Genomic DNA, 22965 nt, shown 5'->3' with positions numbered 1-22965 from the left:
CCAAGTGATAACTGTTCTCCCCTGAATTTATTGCATTTCAGATTCTTGTAAGCTGCCTTCAGGTTTTCACTTCTTGGTCCTAGTGCTTGGCTAGACTGTAGTAATATAGTTTTATTGCTTCTAACAAGCCTGTCATAGAGACGTAGGACTGGAATTTCCTAAACCAGCAGTGATGTACTCAGCAATGTGGAAAAATATGACTAGTATCTTACAGTTTTAATGGAACCCTCATTATGTCATTGCAGAAATGAATGGGTTTTTTGCATCTTAAAATCTGCTTTTGGTTTTCCTTCCTCCATTGCAAAAAAGATATAGTAGGAGAAGAAAAACTAACGAGAAGGACAGCCTGTATGATCAGAGAAATAGGAAGGAGTCTAAAGTATGCTAGTATTAGTCAGTCTGAAAAAGTGAAATAAGTAAGAGAAGATGTTGGAAATCTGTGACATTGTGAATGGTATGCAGAAGGTGAATAAGGGCTATTTATTTTTTCACCCTTAAAATAACATTAATTAGGGTGCTCAATGAAATTAATTGAGTATAAAGTGCAAGAAAGGAAGCACTACTTTATGTAGGACATCACGGTACTGTGGTGTTCATTGGCATAGGACCAGTGTGGAGGTCTTGAAGGGACTGGGCAGTTTAGTGGATGCTGCTCTTCTACCGTGGGAAATCCATGATTTCTAGAAGCCAAGGGGGCTAGTCAGGGGAAAGATTTCTCTATTTACATGCCATCTAAGTGTTTGGTAAGACAGAGATTAATGAGTAAAATGGACTTTTGGTCCAAGTATGCCATTATCTCTATTCTCTCAGGCTACTGAGTTTGTTTACCTGCTGTGGGAAGTGGTCAGTCCTTTGGCCCCTTGTTTACTTCAGCATTACTGCTTGCATTACCAAACATCAGCCTGATGGCTCAGGAACTGTCAGGCAGGTTCAGCTGTCACTGCCAGCACTGCAAAACCTCACGCTGATTTTGGCTGGCGGCAGGTTAGTCTGGAACATTGGTGGGGATGGTATTGTCTTGCCGTGGCATGTGGTATGTCAGTGTGAGCAGCCTGGGATTCTGTTGATGCTTCTTGACCTATTCTATCTACTTATACAGCTATTTACATAGTTGCAGAGGTGTAATTCTCCTATCATGTGTCAAGGTCTTTTGGATGATAAACTGATTGACCTCTTTGTCATACTCCTTCAATAGTTGCTTTCCAAATTATTCCTAGGTAACTCTTTTTTGTAAAGTTTCCCATAGCATTGCAAAATGAAATATGAACAGTCTGCTAGGAAACTGAGTTAGGTATAAATATATCAATAAGGGCAGAAAAATTCCTATTTTAAACCTGTCTGTTTTCAGTAGGCCTGTATTTTCTTGCCTGTTCTCACTTGGCATTCTTCTTCTCATTGCTTATTAATTTTACTATTTTTATATAATTCTTACTTTACATGTTTCCTGAAATCACAGAGAGGTTCAGTCCACCCACTCTGCCCTTTTCCTAAAAATGCAGTGTGATCAAATTTGCATCAACACCTAGTCAGTTCTCATGGCTGTACGATCCCATCTTCAGTGTACGTGCAGTGTAGGAAAACTTGGGAGGCAGAACCGTGAGTCACTTCACCACTAAGCAAATGTCCAAGTTCAAAAAGTAGCCAGTGGCATGTATTTTAAAGCCTGTAGAGAGGTGCAGCTCTTCCATCTAGTTCTGTCTGAAAGAAGTGTGGTTACCGAGGACTCCATCATGCCTGCATGTGCTCTGGGTGCCCTTGGGACTACTACTAGAGCTAACTGCCTTCAGATCAAGTCAGAAAATGTTTGGCTTCCTGAAGGAAAAACGAGAGAGAATAAGGGAACTGGGGAAATAGTATATTGTGGTGTTTTGTTTGCTTTGCCAGGCTTTCCACCCCCTCCGCTGTAACCATTCATGTAAAGCATAATTTGTGACCTTGGCCTCGCTACGTGTACAGTAAGTGGGGTTAGCAGTACCTGTTAGATTTAATGGATTTATTGGAACTTTTTCCTCTGAAGGTCTGAATTTTTTAATTTATTATTTTAAATCGGTATATGCACAATTAAAAACGTAGACTAGTTAAGACTTTTCACTATTCAAAGTGATACGATGTGGTTTGGAATTGCCAAAGCCTGCCAAGTAGTTATGCTCAGTATAAGGACAGTGTCCAGAACCCCTTGCTGGTGGGATTTAAAAATAAAAGGGGGGGGGGGGCAGGGCAGAAAAGAAAAAACTATCCAAACAAGAAGTGTCAGAATTTGGTTTCAGAAGACAGCTAGGTTCACTGACTGTGACTGCTTTTAGCCTTTAGCTAAACAGGCTATATAACATATATTCTTGCACATAGATGTGAAAGAAAAGCAAGTTGTCTAATTGTTGGGCTTATTTAGGATTTGTTAACCTTTATTGGCAAAAGAAGGACCATTTTATGTTTAGTCTAAACGTGGCTTGTCTTCTGAACTTTTTCTCTTCTACTTGTCTGTACAGTTTTGGGTTTTCAGCTATGTGTGAGTATCTAACTCACTCTTTTGTATTGCACCACGGCGTGTTGGGGACCCTACTAAACAAACAGACCCACATTCTTGTTGGCCAAGAACTAGAGTGTACTTCAGGTTATAACTTTTCACTGGATAGTATTTCTTAATCTCCAAACTTTGCAGCCTATGCAATTAGGAGGACCTGAAAAATCCAGTGTATTTCACAAGGGAGGCGGGGAGAGAGATGAGGGAGAGAGGAACATCCCCTCCCAGGTAGGAAGGTGTAGAGGAGAAAGTTGTCCATACTGCTAGAGTATTTTGTGGTCGTCTTGTGCCACAGTGGCATGGTGATTGCTGTCCTGGTCAGCTCTCAATCGCCATCCCACCTTCCAAAGACAAAGCTTTGGAACAAAAATGTTTAGCTAATACCAAACATCATAAGCCTTGCAGAGAAACTGCTTTTATTGCATATTGTTATTTCTCACATACACAGACTTAATTGTTTCACATTCAGCAGGTACAAAATCTTTTTCTCTCCCTCTGTACATCTCTCTGGGCTACTTCATTTTTATTGCCCCCACCCACACCAAGGTCTTAACCAACGCATGTCTAGTTAGTATGAAATAGTTGTTCTTAACTATTGCCTGACTTGTGTGCTGTTTCAGAGCTAAGCAGGAGTTAATACATCTGAGAACTTAGCTACTTTTTCCAGCTAGACCAAACGATTTACTAGAAGATGAAGCCTACCTGTAAACCTTTCTTGTCTCTCTCCAGTGATGGGTCGCAGGCAGCTTAGGTAGTTTGCCTGCATGGGTATGATACATAGTTCTAGTTATCCTGGAGTAGTTGAAGTGGCATCTCCTGAGTAGTGCAAAATGGCGTGAACTCACTCGTTGTTAGTTGAGGGAGTTTCTTCAGGCAGGATTGTGTCCATATTGGCAGCTGTACATAAATAATGGATTAAGGAAACATCCAGTATTTGCCACTTCTTTGTCTGTCGTAATGGCGTTGTGTTTCTGATGGTTTAATACTGTGCCCTGCTAACATTGTCATTACCAATTTTTCCATCCTTCACCATAGACTGAGGAAGATGGTGTGACAATGGGAGAAATACAGCTGGCCAGAAAAAGGCAGCAAGAATGCTAATTTTAAAAGTGGTACTGTGTGTCTCCAGTCTCGGAGATGAAATGTCTGGGTGATGTTCCAAAATGCTAACAGGGAAAAGCCAGCGTCTTCCTGGCCTTCTCTTCCTACTTCTGCCCTTCATGCCACGTGTACTATCCACATGCACTTAAATTGTGTGTGTTTAGTCCCTGTGCGCTTTCCACCTCTACTGTCCGGTGGGAAGAACGCCTTTGCTGTCTGTCGTATCGCTCACCATGGCACTTCTCACGACCGCATCCCTGGCAGGTAGTGGGTGAGGTGCGCCGGCGTAACGCCCGGGTGTATCTTCAGGGCTCTCGTGAGCCTCTCGTGACTGAAGGAGATGGTCTCTGACCGTGTAGCCTCTGGAAGACGCCGAGGCAGCCCCCAGCACTAATCTCGCTGTGGAAACGGGCGGGCAGAAGGCTCAGGTGCAGCGTGCTTGTGGGCCCCTCCTTTCTTCTTGTGTACATTACAGTGGGGCAGGTGAGTCCTCGCCCTTCTTTTTACTACCTGCCTCTGGCTCTCTGGAAATAGCAAAGGCTGCAGCAAAGCCTGAATGCGAGCCAGAAGCCCTGCGCTGCCATTCCCCATCCTTTCCTCCCCGATCTCCTTCCAGAGCTGCCGGCTTGGGCTGCGGGAACGCTCCCCCCAGGCGGGCAGCGTCTCCCTGCTCCTGGCCCCGGCCGCTGGTTTTGCTGGGCCCAGCCCTGCCTCGCCATCTCGCCTCTCCCCGTCTCGGCTGGGCTGCAGCACCCTGACGGAGGCAGCAGGACTTTTCCGAGGGGCCGGGGCCAAGCAGGCTGGACAAGCGGGGCAACCATGCGTGGCCTCTCCACGTCCCGGCCCCGCTCGTGGAGCTGGGGCTGCGTGTCACCCTCGCCTCCGCCAGGTACGTGGGGCTGGGGCTGGCTGGGCAGCTGGCGTCCGCCCCGATCCTTGGCTTCCCTCACCCTCTGCTCCGGTAGGAACTGGAAATAGCTACCCTGCTCACGCTGCTGAGAGCCTTTCGGGTCCTGCAAGGGTTTCTGCAAGTGCAGTGAGTTTTACGTACTGCAGCTGACGGAAAATGTCTTCTGAACAAGCTTTTATGCTTTCTGATGCTTGACTGTATACTGTGTGTGTGTGTGTGTGTTGCAGAACTCTTGCCATGCTTTTACCCTCAGAGTTTAAAATTTGATGTACTGGTGGTGAAGTGGTGGTTAACCAGTATTTGTTGTGGTTGCAGCGATGCAGTAGCAGCACATACATTCATCTGCTGGTTTCTACCCCAGCCTTGACAGCAGCTCATCACACAAAGTGCTTGTATCTGACAGGTGAATGCATAGGAATCACAGAGAAAAACACGGGAGCAGTTCTGAGTTGATATGGTATCGTGTATACATTACTCTTGCAGAGTTCCTGAATGATTACTAAACCTGCTGTACTTGATGAAGTTTTGCTTGCCTTGCAGTGCAATTTTAAGGCCTAACAGATATTTTTGATGTGTTCTCTTGTTCCTGTTCACAGCTGTGATTTGCACATCCTGTAGATCTCTTTCAAAACATGTTGATAGGTGAACATCTTGGAAGTCAATTACTTGAATAATTTTTTTTTTCTCTTTAGATGACAATCAAAACAAAAGCAATGAAAAGAAAGAGAAAAAAATGGTTTCTCAGAAACCCCATGGTACCATAGAATATACTGTAAGTATTGCTGTGCGGTTTGTTCCTGTCTGCTTTTTGAAAGTGGAGTTGTTGAGGCCGACAGGGAGCCAGTGGCACAAAGCTCAAAGCAGTGAATACTGGCTGCAGTTTGTACTTATCTCAATAAGGATTGCTCCAAATATCATTGTATGGGGAGAGCTAGGCCCACATCCTGAGCCACTGTTCAACCCAGGTCTTCTGCCTCTTCTCACAGCTGACAGTTCTATTTTTACTTCTCCACTGTGGCTCTTCAGTAGAGAATCGGTTTTGTTATTCTGAAAAATACTTCTATTCCACAGCATTGCTTAGGTCGTCAAGTGGTTGGCCTATGCTCGGTCTCAAGATGATGTGAGACCCCTTTCTCTAAGCCGGAGCAGGGCAGCAGTGTGCTGCCGTGGCGGCTCAGAGGACTAGTTCTGCCCAAAAAGTCTTTGTGTGAGCCAGCCAGGTCCCTGAACGGGGGCTGCACCCCTCTCTCTGTCATGCAGAGCGACTGTGGAAGGCAAGCGTCCCAGCTGGGAACTGCACAAATGCCTGGTGTGCTGCGACTGCTGAAGGTGTAATGAACTTTCCAGTGTGTGTCCTTTCCCCAGTTGCCAGACCAGTTCGAAATAAGGTGGTGCTGCTTTAAAGTTTTGTGAGAAAAGGAGAGGGACATCTGTAACACCTCTCCATTTTATCTAGTGTATAGTATGAGAGAATATTTTTTTTTCTTTTTATTGATACTGGCTTATCATGTAAGCTATTAAACAGAGGGTGTGTTGAGATGATCAAATTTACTCTCTGCAAACAGTCTGTTAGATGGTTTTAGTTCAGCTAGTGTGCTGAATGTGTTCACTATGGTATCTTAAGCTTCAACTCTTTCTTCAGGCTGGAAATCAGGACACCATAAACAGCATAGCATTAAAGTTTAACATCACCCCAAACAAGCTTGTGGAGCTCAATAAGCTTTTCACGCAGACGATTGTGCCAGGCCAGGTAAATCTTTTATGTTTTTTTAATACCTGAAACCTGATTATTTGCTATGTATTTAAAAGCTTTTTACTACTTTCACATATCTTTTAGGTACTTGGATACAAGGATAATGGACAGTAATTTAAATCCCTCAAAGGGGAACTCACTAGATCGTTACCTGGAGTGCGGGGGGGGAGCTTTGTAATTGCCATATCTGACTCTTGTTATTTATTTACTGGCACTAAAGCTTAAAGATGACTGGGAAGCTCAAGAGGGTAATGTAGCTGTTGCAAGAGAGTTGAGTTCTTGGGAAGCCTAGATAAATGCTATATATAATACATTAAAGCATTAGAGAGTTAGTACAGTAATTGAAATGGCTCTTTGCCTTTACGTTGGGGATGAGTCAGTCTTCTGTAAGATGAGAAATAAATGGAGATAGACTGTTTTGGGGAGAGTCAAGTAATGGAAATGCAAATGTGAAGGCTAACACCTGGTTCATGAAGAGCAGAGCTCTACTTCTGCTTCACAGACATTAAGAGATTGAAGTGTCCTGATCTGCACATGGGGAAACTGAGGCACAAAGAGATGGCGTGACTTGCCTAAGAATACCCAGCAGACAAAAGCTGGGATAAGGAAAATGGTTTTATTTTTCTGAACATTTTTAGTTTAAAACTAAACTGTGAACATTTTTTTAACTATAGAAGTATCTATCTTTGCTCTGACACTTGCAACAAATGACTCTGTTTTTATTGGGGTGGAGGTCCAAAGCTGTACTGCAATTTTAATGCTGCTGTACTAAAAGTCTGGGATGTTCACTGTGAGGGAATGTGAAAGTTCAAACAGAGCATTTTATTTTTATATACACTTGTATTTGTGTAAGTTGTTCTTTTTTCTTTTAAATGTAGTACGTGATGCTAAAATGCTGGTTCATATAAAGAATATTTTCTTAAATTTGGAGAGGCAAGTATGTTTTTGGAAACAGACAACCTATAGTCGAGTGTTATAAACTTGTAGTACTAAAAATCCCCCATCTTCAGCAGTGGCCTTCTCTTTGGGCCAGAGTTTCCTGTTAGAAGTTAATGACTATTAATAGTCATTTTACAGTTACTGTTTCTGTAGTTGTGATAGTCGCACAACAACCTGGGATTGTAAATTTGGGGGGGGGGGGAACCAAGGAGGTTCTCATTCCATGGAAAATGTTATATTTTCTTGCCTGTGCTGCAAAACAAAATGTAGAGGTAGATCCTGTGATTAATTAGACCTGCACGTGCCCTGCCATCACCACCTATGAAGAAGGACTCTAGAATAAGTAGTTGTTAAGGAGTGCATTGCAATCACGAGTGATCCATATTGGGTTGTCTTTCTAGTAGAACGTAGTATTTATAGTGAATTACTTTTTAAAGCTTGTGTCTCACTGTTTTGACATATATGTTTGTATTTAGATTCTCTTTGTGCCAGAGACAAGCGCTGCAAGGCTGTCTTCTTTCAGTCCTGGTGCTCCCGTTTCTCCTTCATCATCAGATGCTGAATATGATAAACTCCCTGTAAGTCAAACATTGGTTCACTGTTCACAAAATAATTTCTGATTCTGAAGCTGAGATTCAAGGCTGTGTAAATAACAGGTTTTTGAGGTTACAGTTCAGACCTTGTCTGTAGTGTATTGAGTAACATTAATTTGCTGTACTACAAAATTTACCATCTCTTTAAAAATATTCCAAATTAAGGGAATTCTGAGTGTAGAAACCCAGTACAAGTTCTGTTGGGCCCAGATTCTATCAAAGCAGTTGAAAATGGTATAGTGTATAGTTTTTAAAGAGCAGAAAGTTAAATATGAAGAATTATTTAGTGTTTCACCCTGGAGATTTCTATGCTGCTCTGCAGTCCAGAGCCTTGATCCTGCATTGGGATCCTTGAGCACGGAGGCTGTTAATTTAGTCTGAGCAGTCAGTTTCTTTTTAGTTAAGCATATTATGGTGGTACCCGTATATAGACTTGTCTTATATGGACAAGGTTGAGGGATTTCATCTTTGTGAAAGGCCTTGGAATAGCTGATCTTTCATCTTCCATAGAAGGGTGATTGGCCATGATGATTTTACATAGTAGTTTTAGGCAGTTTAGCTGTCCACCTGCTGATGTTAAAGCAATTAGACATTTCAAATTTCAAAAGGAAAGTGGAGAGAAGCCATGAGTGAATAACTGTGTTTAACCTTAGTTTTATGCCTGTGTGCCACCTGCATGGGGAATCACACCAGTGCGCTGTGTGCAGAAGCCTTCAGTGTAGGTGAGGTGGCAGTACTGGCCCTCTCTTAATGAGAGTACCTCATTAAGAAGGAGAGCTGGCTTGCCTTGGCATTTTTTAATTTCTTGCCTATTATTTGTATGGAGGTTTATTACAATGTTATGAGGTTTTTCTTCCATACAGGATACTGCAAGAAGTGTACATACATAAATGACCACCACTTCTCCTCCTTAAGCAAAAGGAAAATAGTTGGTCAAGCCTGGCCTTTTAGTTGCCCAAAATCTAAAAGTATATGATTCTGGTGCTGTTGCTCTGCGCTGAACTTTTTCTTTTTTAAGGATGCTGATTTGGCAAGAAAGGCCTTCAAACCAGTTGAGAGAGTCCTGTCTTCTACTTCAGAAGAGGATGAGCCTGTGGTTGTTAAATTTTTAAAAATGAATTGTCGTTACTTCACAGATGGTAAGGTAGGTGAAACCTGGCTTTTGGGCATTGTTTGAGATTCTTTAAAAGCAAAATCTGTTTGGCTAAGTAAAAGATGAATACTGAGGGAGTCAAACGTGCTCCATGTTTGTGAAGAACATAAATGTTATGGTGGCTTTATCTATCACTGCTGTGTTTATTGGTACCATGGTAATATGCTGTATCATTTTGTTCTTTCAATTGTTTAATCTGTTATGATAATTGCTTTATGAAAGAATAGCTCTTCTACCCATCTTCATTCCCTTACCATGTCATACCAGAATTATCTGTTTAAGAGTGTATTGCTAGATACACAGAGAAAACTGCACTTTAGAGTTAAGACGTGTCAAGATTAGTTGTCCAGTTCCATCAAATTGTGCAACAGCTTTATAAAACGAGCACATGCCTATCTATTTCATTTATGACTTTAAGCTAAATTTTAACTGTTTCCAAAGCAGTGTTTCCAAATATGTCCATCTTGCTTCTGCACTTGCTAATGAATGTCATGCAAACCCTAATAAAAAGATAAATATTGCATGATACAACCTTTTTTTTTTTCTTTCTTCTTGCAAGCATTCTTCTAACATATGTGTTCCCACTGGGACTGCAACCCTAAATTTTACAGCAGCTGTTTTAGAAGTGAAAGCACAAAGCTTGGGCAGTATTTTAACCCTCTTCTTCTCAAGGTTGCAAGACACTGTCTTCTTGAACTGTCTACTTTGATTTATCTGCTCTTGTTGACTGATTTCAGTTAAATGTCTGCATGTTTGGATTTTCAAGTTCTCTGGAATTTATAGCACTGGAGATGCTAACCATTGTAGTTTAAACATATTTTTCCCTTAGTCCTGACTTTTGTAAGATGGATGTGTTTACAGCTACGGGTTTTGGCTTCTTTTCGCATCGAGTGGATGTAGACTGTATTTAACCACTCTGCAATTTTTCAGTCTGCTATTTTGTAGAAAGTAGTAAAGGACTACTTGATGTCTCGCATGTAAATTAGGGCAATACTGTGGCTTTGTTATGTGGTGCTTGCTAGGTGCAGAGGATACAGATTGCCAATTTTATGGCTGCAGGACTGAAAAAGTAATTTGCAGTCAGAACAATCAAAAGGGGGATGGCTTCTTTGCCAGTGTAGCTAAAATCCCTTGTTGCCTTGCTTCCTGCAGTGGCTGGGTAGGAGGTACAGCCTACTGATATATAGCTCTTCTAGTTAACTAGAGTTACGTACCTGTGGGAGAAGCCTCTGCACGTGATTTTGATTTTTTTCATCCAGACACAAACCAGGCACGTGTACATCAGTCATACAGGAGAAACAAATGGGAAATACATACAGACTTTGCTTTCCAAAGGAGCAGGCACACATACACTCACTCGCCAGTGCCAAGCCATCAGCTTGGCATCTCCCCGATTTGAAAAAAACCAAACCAAGCTTGTGGTCCTTTACCTGCCTATTTGTTAGCCTTCCTTGGCTTGCTTTGCAGATGACCTTGGATAATTAATAGTACCTACAGTGTAGGTCATTCCTGTTGATCGGTGGCTCCTATTTGTCAGATGTCATGATTTACGCACAGCTTCTGAGTTGGTCTGGTGAATTTTGTAGCTTGTCTGGAAGAGAGGGTGCAGGAGCAAGACAATGGAAATCTCCTTTGTAAACCTTGAAAAATGTCAGTTGCCATGGGTTGGATGCTGAATAATGGCTGATGTGTTATCGAATCCATGGCTAGAGCACGTTTTGAAGAATTAAATGTCTTCTACAGCTGTGCAAAATCTGCTTGGATCAGTGGTAGAAGCTGCTTCTAGATCAAGGAGAAGCTGTTTCATATCAGGTCCCTATATAAAGAAGTTTTTTGCATGTACCTCTGGTAGAGTATTATCACGGGGACCTATAATCTAGCTTAGCATACTAACCTTGACATTTCCATGAGTAAGACTGCCTTCAGGTGTGCTGGCTGCATATAAATTCATGTATCAAATGAAGGTGGCTGTATCTAGAATAAAAGGAACCTTTGTTTGTTTTTTTTTTTAAATCCACTACTCTTTTGTCTGAGGTTTGATTGATAAACAATCTGCAGTTTTAGCTTGTAGCAGCCAGCACTGAAAGTTGAATAGTTTGGATGTTCTTCCTTATCGGCCAGGAACTTTGGTGTTACTAAGCCATTTTTTAATTTGCTCTCCTTACAATGTCAGACTTAATGCAATTGGAAACCAAAATGTTTTGTTAGCAAACATTGCATGACAGGGTATAAAGAGGCACAAGAGAGGTTTTTTCTTTTTAGGATAGTTGCCTAAAATCCAATACCAAATGGTAAGTGAATTACATGTGATCTTCTAACTCTTCCTTCTCCTATTTTAGGGTGTAGTTGGAGGAGTCATGATAGTAACTCCCAACAATATCATGTTTGACCCACATAAGTCTGATCCTCTGGTAATTGAGAATGGCTGTGAAGAATATGGACTCATCTGCCCCATGGAGGAGGTTGTCTCAATAGCTCTCTACAATGACATCTCTCACATGAAGATTAAAGATGCATTGCCATCGTAAGGACTGCTCTTCCCTGAACTTATGTTTACAGATTTTCAGTAAGGGCCATGGAAAAAGAGGTGGGGGAATGGAGGGGAAGAGTTTTAATGCAGCAGAATAAAACAAATCAGGGGAGGAAGGTGCCAGCAAAGGAGTGATTCACTTGTGTTGGTCTTCCGCTTTCTTTTTAGAACACCAGTGGCAGTAAAGAGAAATGGGTCATGAATATGAGAACCAAAGTGCAAAGGAGACCAGTAAAAAACAGTAATTAAAAGCACTGGTGGCGTGCCATGGTTGGGCTCTTGTACTGAGCCATCTCTAGGGTTATTTCAGTGGAAGTGAAGAGGGTTAGATTTGGATCATTTGTTGTGTTACCAGGACTGTTCTGAGAGGAGTGTTTAAAATTTATGAAGATAACGGCACCTTAACTGTCATCTTCAGGACTTACAGAAACACCAGTCTGTGGAATACTTCCACTTCAGAACCAGAAATGCATTGATAGTTATAATTTATAATACATAATAGACTTTCTGGGGTTTGCTACTCTCATTTATGCATAGTCTAGGCACTGCTTACATATTTGTTCTAAGCAAGTTTTTGTCCTTACAGGCAACACCTGTTGATCAGTAAAATTCATCTACTTCCCTCCATTTTCTCATTTCAAGAAAAACTTTCTGGATACTTGGTACACTCATTAGTAGAGTGTTTAGTAACTTCTTAGTAGCTTTTAAGTGATGAGAATCTCATATTCTCATTCACCTCAGACTTTTTAGCAGCGATGAAGAGCTCAAGTTGTATGCTGTTAGGTTTTTAAGAATTTTCCATTTTGAAATGTTTTATGATTGTCCTGCTTTAAAAAGAAATCTTTGGAGAAGTCTGCATTCAAACAGTACATTTGAGTAATGTAGAAAAAGAAAAGAAAAAAACCTCTAACTCTGTTGCCTGTTACTGTTTTGCAGTAAACATGTTCAAACAGGGTACAGCTTATCTCCGATTTGCTTTCTTCACAAAAATACATTTGTACTGACTAGGGCAGCACGGGTGGTTGTAGAGGTTGACTCATTGTCAGGTGCGGGAAATAACAATATTAATATGGTATGAATGAAATTCCAGCAGCTAAATACATGTCCTGTGGTTTTTTAGTTACAGAACTTCTGATGACTTGCACATTTTTGTTACATGTGTACCATTTCTTCACCCATGTGGCGTATTCTGCCAATGGTTTACTCATTTTATTTCCGTATTATCCTTTCTGCATTTTTCTTCATTTTCTTTAAAGTCGCTTATTTCCACTGATGTATGTTTATTTTGGAGAAGGTAATTTTTCATTGAGTTTCAGAGCTTAAGTTAAGTTGGTATATTATTTAGTTTTTCTTTTCCTTTTTTTTTTTTTTCTGTTTTCCATTTTGCTTTTAACATCCTATGTACATCCATCATTTTCCCTGACAGTGACATACCAAAGGATCTTTGTCCTCTGTACAGGCCAGGAGAATGGGAAGACCTATCCTGTGAGAAAGATATCAATCCTTTCAGCAAATTCAAATCCCTTAGCAAGGAAAAGAGGCAGCAGAATGGGGATCCATCCATTGCTCTGGGTGCCAAACAGATAAAGCCTTCAGATGAGGAAAAGTCTGCTGATTTTGAAGTTCTTCAGTCATCTGAGAGTACAGGCTCAATCAAATCAAAGTCACTGGAATTTCCCAGCAACATCACTGCCACTGAACATTTGGAAAAGTTTGCTGTGGATCCATGTGCCAGAGAGCCTTCTGGGGAAAAAAATGCTTCAGATATCAAAACCAAAGAAAAATCCCTTTTGGGAGAAGGAGAGGATGACTTCATTGAGCTGGAAAAGACGTCATCTCGTATGGATAGAGGGTTGGACAGGAAAATCTCAGTAATGGAAGGCTTGCTGGCTGACCCCAGGGAGTTGGGGAGAACTAAGCAGCAGGTAACCAAACCCACTACAGAAGTCCAGGAGCACTTGACAGTTGATTCCTTGGAAAAAAAGGACAGTGTTGAACCTAAAGCTGACTTAGACTTAGAGCTGTGTGAAAAGCAAGATGTTATTCCAGAAGTAAACAAATGTGTCAGTTCCCCGACAGGTAAGGTGGAGACTGCATTGGACACTAAGAAAGAGCTAGAGAAAGATAAACTTATTGAATTTTACCTCAATAAAGATGGGAATGGGTCTCAGTCATCTGAAGACTTACACAAGGCTGAAATCCAGAAAGGTGAAAACAGTAAAGCAATTGGCATAGACCTTACACTTAGCTGTTCAAAGTCCCAAGCTAATGAAGTCCATACAGTTAAAAGTATGGAGCTTGATTCCTGCTGTGTTGAAAGGAAAGCACCTTCATTAGAAATCAGCTCAGCAGCAGCAGAGGAAAAGGATCTGAAAGAGTCTGTGGACTCTTCATTAGTACCAGCCATAGACAAGACCTGTCAAGAAACACAGTTAGACAATCAATCAGAAATCAGACTGTGGCTGCTGCAGAAAATTCAAGTGCCAATTGAAGGTAGGTCTCTGGTTATCCTTGTTTCCTCTGAGACTTGGACAGCATTATGACGGTAACCTTTGAATTGATAGCCTTCTGCTCTAAATTCCCTCTTTCTATAATATCTGGTCTTTTTTTTTTTTTTTTAATTATCTTATATTATATTTTTATATTATCTGCTATTTAGAAGAAAAAAAAGACTTTCAAATTCCCTAAGCTTCTAGTTTGATAAGTAGCTTGTGTGCTCTTTCCATATTCAGTGATCACTGTTTGTATAATCTTCACCTCTGTTTACTGGCTTTAAGAAGGATAGCGAAATGTCATCCAGTTGCAGTATTGACAGGGACACTTCATGGCCTAGGAATTGTCACTCTGGGTTGGTAACTTTTGTTGCTTCAGTGAAGTCTGTCAGTGTATTTCTGATACCATCCAAAGTAGTAGTGCATTGCTGTAAAGGGAGGTACCAAAGTATACTTGACAGTATTTGCATCTGTCTGGTGTGTTTCATGCTATGGAAACCCTTAAAGAAGTGATAAACAGGAATATATGTAGAGTCTTACTGACTGACCATGTTGTCCTGATTGGTCTGATTGGGTTATCATAAATAAAATTCAGGCTGTTACTGGAAAGCATATAACAAAATGAAATCTCAGTTTAGATAGTGTGTACACATATTACTACTTCTGCTACAGCCCAGTGCCTTTAAGCACTAGTCCATCCTGGAGCACTGATGCTCCTCTCTTGGTAGTTTAATGAACCAGTAGACATACCCTTGATTCATACCAGGTGGTGGGGGATGATAAGAGTGGAAGTCTTTACTTTAAAAACAGTTGTTCTTAAAATGATTTTTCCTTTCTTTTGGAAGGGTTTATATCTCGCTAGTTGTATTTGGTGGTCATTCTCATTGGGAGAGAAGAAAAAAAAAAAAAAATGACTGTATACGTACTCCTAAAGTGAATGGGGCAACTTCAGTGTGATTGAGGCCATAGTTTAATAAGCAATTTTTTTGTCGCACTAGCAGTTTAAGGAACTTTTACTGCTCTTATGTTTGACCCTGTCTTGTGCAGACAGAAGGTGTCTGTATGGCTGGCTGTCAGAGTTGAGGAACTGATGGGGCTTTGTGTGTGTGTGTGTGCGGGGTTACCCTTTGACTGGATGGGTTTCCTGGACCCTGTCAAACGCTGTCCCCTTTATTTGCCCGCTTCATGTTGCAGTTTGCACCCACCCTGATCTTCTTACTGATTTGCTTTACAGGGCTGTTCTGTACATAGCTGTACAGCTGAGGGGGATACAGGCTGTGACGAAATGGGAATAAATGGCCACAGTTTAGGATAAACAAGGATTTATTAAACCAGTTTTGCTATTGAATGACATGTCAGGTTTAATTCTGTATACGGTGCCTCTGAGTATTCCTTTGCACAAGATTGTTAATCTTTGTGACAGTGTTTTATCAGCTGCAGTATTTGTACTTTCCTGTAAGCAGCCCATTTCTTTTGTCTCTCATTCAGATATGCTTCCTTCAAAAGAGGAGAAGAGCAAGACTCCTCCAATGTTTCTGTGCATTAAAGTAGGCAAGCCCATGAGAAAGTCCTTTGCGTCTCAGAGCACCACCATGTCTCAACAGTACAGCAAAAAGATAAAGCAACCAGAGTACTGGTTTGCTGTTCCACGGGAAAGGTAAGCTGCAGTGCATAGCACGAAAACATGTTTGTCTCTTATTTTTTTTAAATGTCTAGTGCTTTCTGGAGTTGAATCTGACTTTCCCTACATGGTCCAAGGTGTGAAATGCAGCAAGGATGCTAAGATGGGGAGAGGGGTGCCATGCCAGAGAGATAAAGCAGTGTTTGTTGCTGATCTAACATGGCTCCCAGTGGGAAGGAAGAAGGGATCAGGTGCCATTTGGAAGATGAAGAGAGGGATATAAGCGCAGCTAACATGATAAAAGCACTGGGGGATGATCTGGGTTTTGGCTGTAGTCTAGCAGGTGAGGGAGAGGGGAAAAAGGGAGCAGTGGCAAGAGAGGCAAGTAATCCACTAAGGTGCCAGTGCTAAAAAATATGTATTTCACATGAGCAAAGGGCATGATGTGGAAAAGGGAGAAACTCCTAACTGAATGGGTGTGGCTGTTTCAGCCTTCAAGCCCATAAAAAAAGTCCCTTCCTTCGTGATAAAATCCATTAAATGTTTTATGTGCCTGTAGGTGTGTAAGTATGCATAAATAGTACTATAGAAGGAAAAAAAAAAAAGGTCTGTGATTTTCCACATGAATCACCCAAGAATTTTCACTGGCTGTGAGGAATCAAATCCCTGGTCCTTCTTTTGCTAGAAGGCAGCTAGAGCAACTCTCCAGTCTGTTGATGAACCAAAACAGGGAAATCAGTGATCACACTTGTGGTAAATTAGATACCAGGAAGGAAGAATCTGAACTGGTGATCAATCTCAGAGGTGTCTCTTTAAGACGCAGGCAATGTTTTTCTTTTTTGTAATAATTTTTCAGAATGTTTAATTTTATTTTCAGATTTTTAGCATGTGTGTTGATTTAAGTGTTTATTTCCTGTATTTTAGAAAAGAGTGTTTTGAGCAGACCAGTAGTGTGGAAGTTGCTGACCCAGGGGAGGAGGGGAAGAGGTTTAATCCAGCTGGAATGTGTCCATTGGGAGTGTAGCTGAAGATAGCTTTTGTTTTGCTTGCTATCTGCTGAACCCAGTCCTTGGCTCCTCAGGGATTGCAAAAGGGCGGGTTCAGAAAATTCTAGGTTGAAGCATGAGTAAATACTTCAAGGATTTGGAATGATGCTGTAATATAACACAAGGTCAGTTAGCTGCTTTGGGGATAGTGTATCTAATGTTGAATAAGGCTGCTGAGCTGAACTGAGGTCGTCTCTGTTGCTCTGTGCAACAGGTAAATCTATTAAGCTTCTTATCACAAACTTGGAAAACAGCTTCTCTGCTTGTCATTTTCTGAATAGTGAGGGGACCTAACCCAAGTATAGACTGAAGTGTGGACAACTGGTTTATACTTCAGTTTTTAGAATGAGGAAAGAGTAATTTCTGCAGTGAGCTGTTGCAGCAGCGCTTGGCTGTGCTGGCTGACAGGCCAGACCTTTGCTCTTGGGACTGCTGTTCTGATCTTGATCAAAATTATTGGTGAATGTAGTATAAGATTGGGTCATTTTGGTGCTATTCACGCGTGCCTGTTTCAACACCGCAGAGGTGCATAAAAGCTCATGTAGAACTTGGGGCAAAAATTAAATGCAAGACCCACTCCTTCATATTAATACAAGATGTGTCTTTGCCTAAGAAGTCAGTGTTTTCTCCAAACTCTTGCACGCCTTCCCAAAGTAAAATGCATCGTTTGCTACCCTCTGGTGATATTCTTGCACCAGTATTGCATAGTATATAATTATCAGTGTTGCATCTTGAGAATGCCATGGACGTAGGTCATTTGGGATAGCTTTGCAATGTATTTTTGGTACAATATATCAAAATAATTTACTAAGAATAAAAACATTTGGAATGCAATTTATAGTCATGTATGAAAATATCAAGAATACCACTCTCGTCTCATTGGCCATAAAGCAGTATAAATAAAACACTTTCTGTCCAGTGCAGTCACAGTAGCTTGTGTAGCATCTTAATGTTTCTTAGTAATTAAAAAAAAACACAAACAACAAAAAAACCAAACCTGGATTGAGATTGTGAAAAGTAGGTGTGCATGTCTATGATCACTGTATAAGTTAAGTCTTTCTCTGATTTGCACTTAATTACATTTTTCCATGCTTTCTTAGTGTTTGCTGTTAAAACAACTTCTGTCATCCATTGTGAAAATGGGTCCATTTTCAACCTGGGCCCCGTAGCCCGCTGCTCCCAGCAGAGCTGCTCATCTATCTGCAGACTGCTGCTGCTTTTCTGCGCTTGGCAGGCTGTGGGAAAGCCGTGCTGGGGGGAGGCATACTTATCTTTTAAAACTGCAATATTTTTTTTTTAATGGAAGCCTCTGGAAACATTATTAATAGAGAGAGGAGACTGTTAGGCTGATATTCTTTATAAAGGCTGTCAATAGTCTTAAGTCTCGTTTGCCTTTTGTGGCTGCTGTAGGTCTTCTCTCTTCCTACGTGGCTTCCCGGGTGCCAAGAGTGTCCCAGCGTGCGTCACCCCATGACCCACACAACGCAGCTGAGTTAATCAGTGACTATGCTTGATCACAGCAGCACTCACCTTAGCACGTAACGGGGGAGATGGGCATCTCGAGTTGCCTTATATAATAGATTACTCAGTCTAGGGCAGCTTCTTGTTGGGTTCAGCTGAGCAGAGAGGCACCCATGCTTTTGGACACCAATAAGGAGATTGATTCTTTTGTTGAGGAGTCTTGCAATGGGTATAGCTTACAGTATTAGAGGGTAAGTCTGTGCATGCTCTTGCTACATGGATTTATGCTTAAATGGTATGTAGATTATCCACCCTAGTGGATTTTGAGTAGTAGTAGGTCAGTAATTATGTCACAGATATCCTCAAGGTCTTGCAGAGGAAAATGTCTTGCCCTGGGACAGATAGAGTTACGCAGAATTTCTTTGTTTATAAGCACATGTCCTAACAAATAATTTACTCATTTTAGCATTGACTAGTTCCTCAGTCAAGAATTAATCTCATTGATTATCTACAATATAAATTCAGCGGACAGGCTTGGTTTATGAATGTATAATTTGCGTTGATGTTGATGTAAAAGACATTGCACTGGGATCATGCTGCTGAGAGGGCATCCGGTTCTTCTGGAAGTTTCTTTTTGAGAGCAGGCAGATGTTCAAGGAGGAAAAGGAACAGGGGTTGAGCCTTGCTTCTCTTTTTCAATATTAGCTTCCTGCCCAATTGATTATTTTGGTTTGGTCTGGGGAGTTGGGTGAGTTTTGGTTTGGTTTCTGTTACTGTTTCTGTGGGGTTTCCTTTTGTAGAGCAACATGTTGCTTGGTTGTGACTCCTGTTAGTATCTAGTGCGTAACACCCAGTAGTTAATATGGTTGAAGCTGAGATCTGGAAGAACTTGCAGTACAACTAGCTGGAGTCAATACCTACATGATGCTTCTGTGCACTTACGCAAGGCTTTCCATAAAGGGATGATGATTAAGATGGTCCTGAGGCTGAAGGATCACTCTTCCATGCTCCTGTTAGTGGAATGGAATAGGTAGCATAAAGCTTAGATTTAGGCTCCTTTTGAAGTAGCCTTCTACAAATAGAGTACTCCTAGACTCCTGATAAATAAGATATCAAACTATACAGGTGAAACCTATGAAAACCCGTTTGTATCTGTAGCTTAGTATCTTATAATGAGGGCTCATATAAGTTTATATAAGCTCACATAAGCATATGAGGGCTTGTGGTACCTTAGCCCTCATAAGATTCATGAAGGATCATCATCATCATCATCATCTAGTCAGGCATGTTTATAACAAAGTCATAGGATTCCTTTGAATTAAGTCCTGTTTCTAGGCCAGGAGCTGTGGTTGGACTTAGAGCCTTTGTACATGTATCACAGGATGCAAAAACCCTCCCTCACCACCCAAACACTAATTTGGAAGTAGCACCGTTCCCACCTGTGACTGACCTGAAGACATTAATTTATGCAAAAGTGGTTTGCCTCTGCCATCAAAGTCTGATATTGCTGCCATATCAACAGAAATGGTGGTGGTAATGATGTCAGTTTGGGACCTCCTAAATTAAAGTGTATCTTTTAGAAGAAAAATCATTTATGCTTCCCCCTGCAAAATCACCTGTAGCTTGAGAAGTTGTCTGGTGTATTTTATTGATAATTGCCTTTGCTCTTTTTCAGTGCACTATATACCTACTTTAATTTTTCTGGTTTCCGGTCGCTGGTTGTGGTTGTGTCTGTATTACCAGGATTCAGTTCTTATTGTATGCAATCACAGGGTATTGCTCTTGTAAGCTAAGTAACTGTTTTTGCCTCTTGCTGTACGCCAGTTGGTCTTGTGTCTCTAAGCAGCAACACCTGAGCGTGAGTTGGGAATGGCGCACCAGAGATGGGCAGAGTACTCCAGCAGTGATCACCAGTGTCAATCAAACTAAACACAATCTCATTTCTTCCACTGAATGTGACTTTCCTGGTACGTTCAGAGATTGCGCTAAGTATTGTCATCAGTGTGCTGGTGTGGAGCTCTTGCTCCAAAATTCACAGCCGTTATCCCAGGTCTCTGGGATCCTTCTGCCAAGGGTAAAGTCCCATCCTGCAAGCACAGCCTCTGCTTACTGTTCTGCAGAGTGTGCTTCCCTGTTCAGATGCATTCACACAGGCAGCTGATTGTGCCCAGTTTACTAAGCAATGCAGTGGCATAAATGCTCCACGAAGCTTTTGTCTTACACTGATTTTATCACTTTGCTGTCATGATCTTTATGTCACGTTTTGTACTCTCCAAAATTAGTTTTCTACTGAATGTATATCCTTTTCTTTTTACATTTTTGTGCCCTCTGTGTGTGTGTTATTATGAATATATTTGTAAGCATATTCACTTTCCTTTTAATCTGGCTACAGCTGGGGAGGGTCTCTTTAATCAGTGTTCCGTCTTTCATTTTTGATTTGTGTCTCCTAGTTTGCTTTTTTTCTTTAAAAAAAAATAAAGTTTCCTGTTATCATAATTTCCTTTTGAATAATTTCTTTCTGGAGTGACTAACTTCAGGTTTCTGTAGTTGTTCCTTTCCAGGTACTTTGTGTTTTATTGATGTTTCTCTGTTAGTGCATGACACACTCATAAGCATGTGATCACCACAACAGCTATTGAGTTTTAGGATAAATTTCCTTGCAGCTGTCAAGTTGGCTTTAAGAGAGTTCCTCAAGCAGTGGTTTTCCAATTTAAAAACTGTCTCCAATTTTTCCAATTTGGTAGCTTGGAAATACTACCATAGCATAATGTTATAATTTTATTAACAGAGAAGGGATGCTCTGCATCCCCTTTCAGAATGACCTCATTTCTGCAGTCACCTATTTCTCATTTTATGCTGCTGCTTCTTAAATCTGGAGTGTCTGGATTTATTTAGCATCTGTCCATTGTAGAGGAAAACTTAGTTATGGACTACTTAAATAAACTGAGCATATACAGGTCTGTGGGGCCTGACAGGAAATATTCTAAGTGTACTGAGGAAGTTGATTGATGTTATTGCAAGGCTGCTTTCTATCATCCTTTGAAAGGTTATGATCACTGGGAGGGGTGCTTAATAATTGGAAAGACAAATGCTGCAACTGTCTTCAGAAAAATCGAGGAGGATCTGTGGGAGCACAGGGCAGTCGGCTTCACCTCAGTCCCTGGGATGACTATGAAGCGTGACCTTAGGGACTCCATTTTCAAGCACATGGAGGGAAAGACGTGATCAGGAGCAGCTGTTGTAGATTCACAAGGGCAAATAGTTTTTCTACCAACCAGATGATTTCTCTGTTTGAGATGGGTAGCGCTGTGAACAGGGAGAGAGTAAGGGATTGTTGTTTTACCATGACCTTAGTAAGGCTTTCAACACAACCTCCCATAGTATACTTATAGCCAAATTGGAGAGATGTGACCTGGACAGGTAGACTACCAGCTGGGTGAAAAAATAACTGGACCACTGGGCTCAAAGGGTTGATAGCTAGTCTGAGTGGTAGCCAGGTGCAAGTGATATTCCTTGGAGACTGATGCTGTTCAATGCCTTCATCAGTGACATGGACGTTGGGACAGAATACACCTTTGTCATTTTGGGGGATGATGCCAAATAGGGAGTGTTCATACATTGGAGGGCAGGGCTGCTGTTCAGAGGGACCTCAAAATGGAGGAATGGGCTGACAGAAACGTTAGGAAGTTCAGAAAAGGCAAATGCAAAGTTGTGCACCTGGGGTGGAGCAGTCCCTGCAGTGGTACAGTCTCAGGACGGGTGGCCGGGGGTGTAGCTCTGCAGAAAAGGAGCTGGGGCAGTTGAGAGCCAACTCAACATAAGTCAGCAGTGTGTCTTTGCAGTAATGAAGGCTTCGCTTCTTGCTGGCCTGCGTAAGGAAGAGCATAGCCAACAGCTTGGGTGGTGGTTACTCCCCTCTTCCTTTTGGACACATGGTTAAAAAAAGCAGGGAGAGGGGAAGAAAAAAAAGTAGGATGGTGCCAGACCCTCCTGAGGTCACATGGTGCATGCATTACAGGAAATTGTGATTAGATAGAAGAGAAAAAAACCATGAGACTAGTTATGCATGGAACAGGCTGCACGGAGAGGTTATGGAATCTCTGTTGGAGATTTCCACAACTGCAAGAGGACTGTGCAGCCGCCTCTAACTTGGAAGTTAGCTCTGCTATAAGCAGAAGTTGGCCTAGATGATCTCCAGAGGTGCCTTTCAACCTAACTATGTTCTGCAATTCTGAGATGAGAGTATGCTGCTCTCCTTCACCCACCATGAACATGCTTTCAAACTGATCTTAGCCAGAGAGCAGCAACCACTAGTTTTATTGTTCTTTCATAGGGCTTTGTAGGAATTAAGTAGTTCGTTTTCCAGACTAGGACTACTGCACATAAAATACACAGTGCTCAAGTTAAATGTGTCTTTCAGTTAAAACTCACATTAGTTAGCAAAGAGATGATCATATTGCTCTTTCTGAAGTTTCTGTGAGCAAGTGGAGTGGGGCGTGACGAGTTGCACCTATTGATGTGGGAAAACTTCCGGAGTTAGAAAAGCTCTTGACTAAAATGAGGTGTTACGGCTTTTAGAAGTGCCTTCCATAGTTTACTGGTTTTAGATCTATGCAAACTTGTAAGCAATCACGTGGCTTCTCACAAAGAAAGAGGGCAACCCTTGGCAATGGGAACGTGACCCTCTTTTAGTCTTTTCCAGGCAGTTACTGGCAAGAACTATCCCAAAGACTGATTGTTTGCACAGTACTACCTTGATCTCTTTTGTGTGTGTCTTGTTGCAGAGGAACGAGCAGTAGCTGAAATTTTTACTTGGATATCAACATTAGCTACCTTACTTGTTCT

General features: G+C 41.5%; 1 protein-coding gene across 2 annotated transcripts in view; it reads left to right on the top strand.

Annotated features, from left to right (window-relative positions):
• Nucleotides 1–22965, top strand: part of NCOA7 (nuclear receptor coactivator 7) — a 52599-nt gene that overhangs the window by 16024 nt on the left and 13610 nt on the right. Inside the window, exons 2-8 of one of the 2 annotated variants that reach the window (XM_010562508.1) lie at nt 5225–5304; nt 6175–6282; nt 7701–7802; nt 8836–8961; nt 11310–11494; nt 12927–13993; nt 15481–15649. In XM_010562508.1, the coding sequence (XP_010560810.1) occupies nt 5266–5304; nt 6175–6282; nt 7701–7802; nt 8836–8961; nt 11310–11494; nt 12927–13993; nt 15481–15649 (1796 nt within the window). In that variant the 5' untranslated portion in view covers nt 5225–5265. Of the gene's footprint in view, nt 1–5224; nt 5305–6174; nt 6283–7700; nt 7803–8835; nt 8962–11309; nt 11495–12926; nt 13994–15480; nt 15650–22965 lie in introns of those variants that run through there. The other variant, XM_010562509.1, reaches the window with a different exon arrangement.

This window comes from Haliaeetus leucocephalus, unplaced genomic scaffold (genome assembly GCF_000737465.1).
Source record: "Haliaeetus leucocephalus isolate CR32 unplaced genomic scaffold, Haliaeetus_leucocephalus-4.0 Scaffold160, whole genome shotgun sequence".
In the NCBI taxonomy this organism is placed as follows: Eukaryota; Metazoa; Chordata; class Aves; order Accipitriformes; family Accipitridae; genus Haliaeetus; species Haliaeetus leucocephalus.
This window is presented reverse-complemented; position numbering and strand designations above follow the sequence as displayed.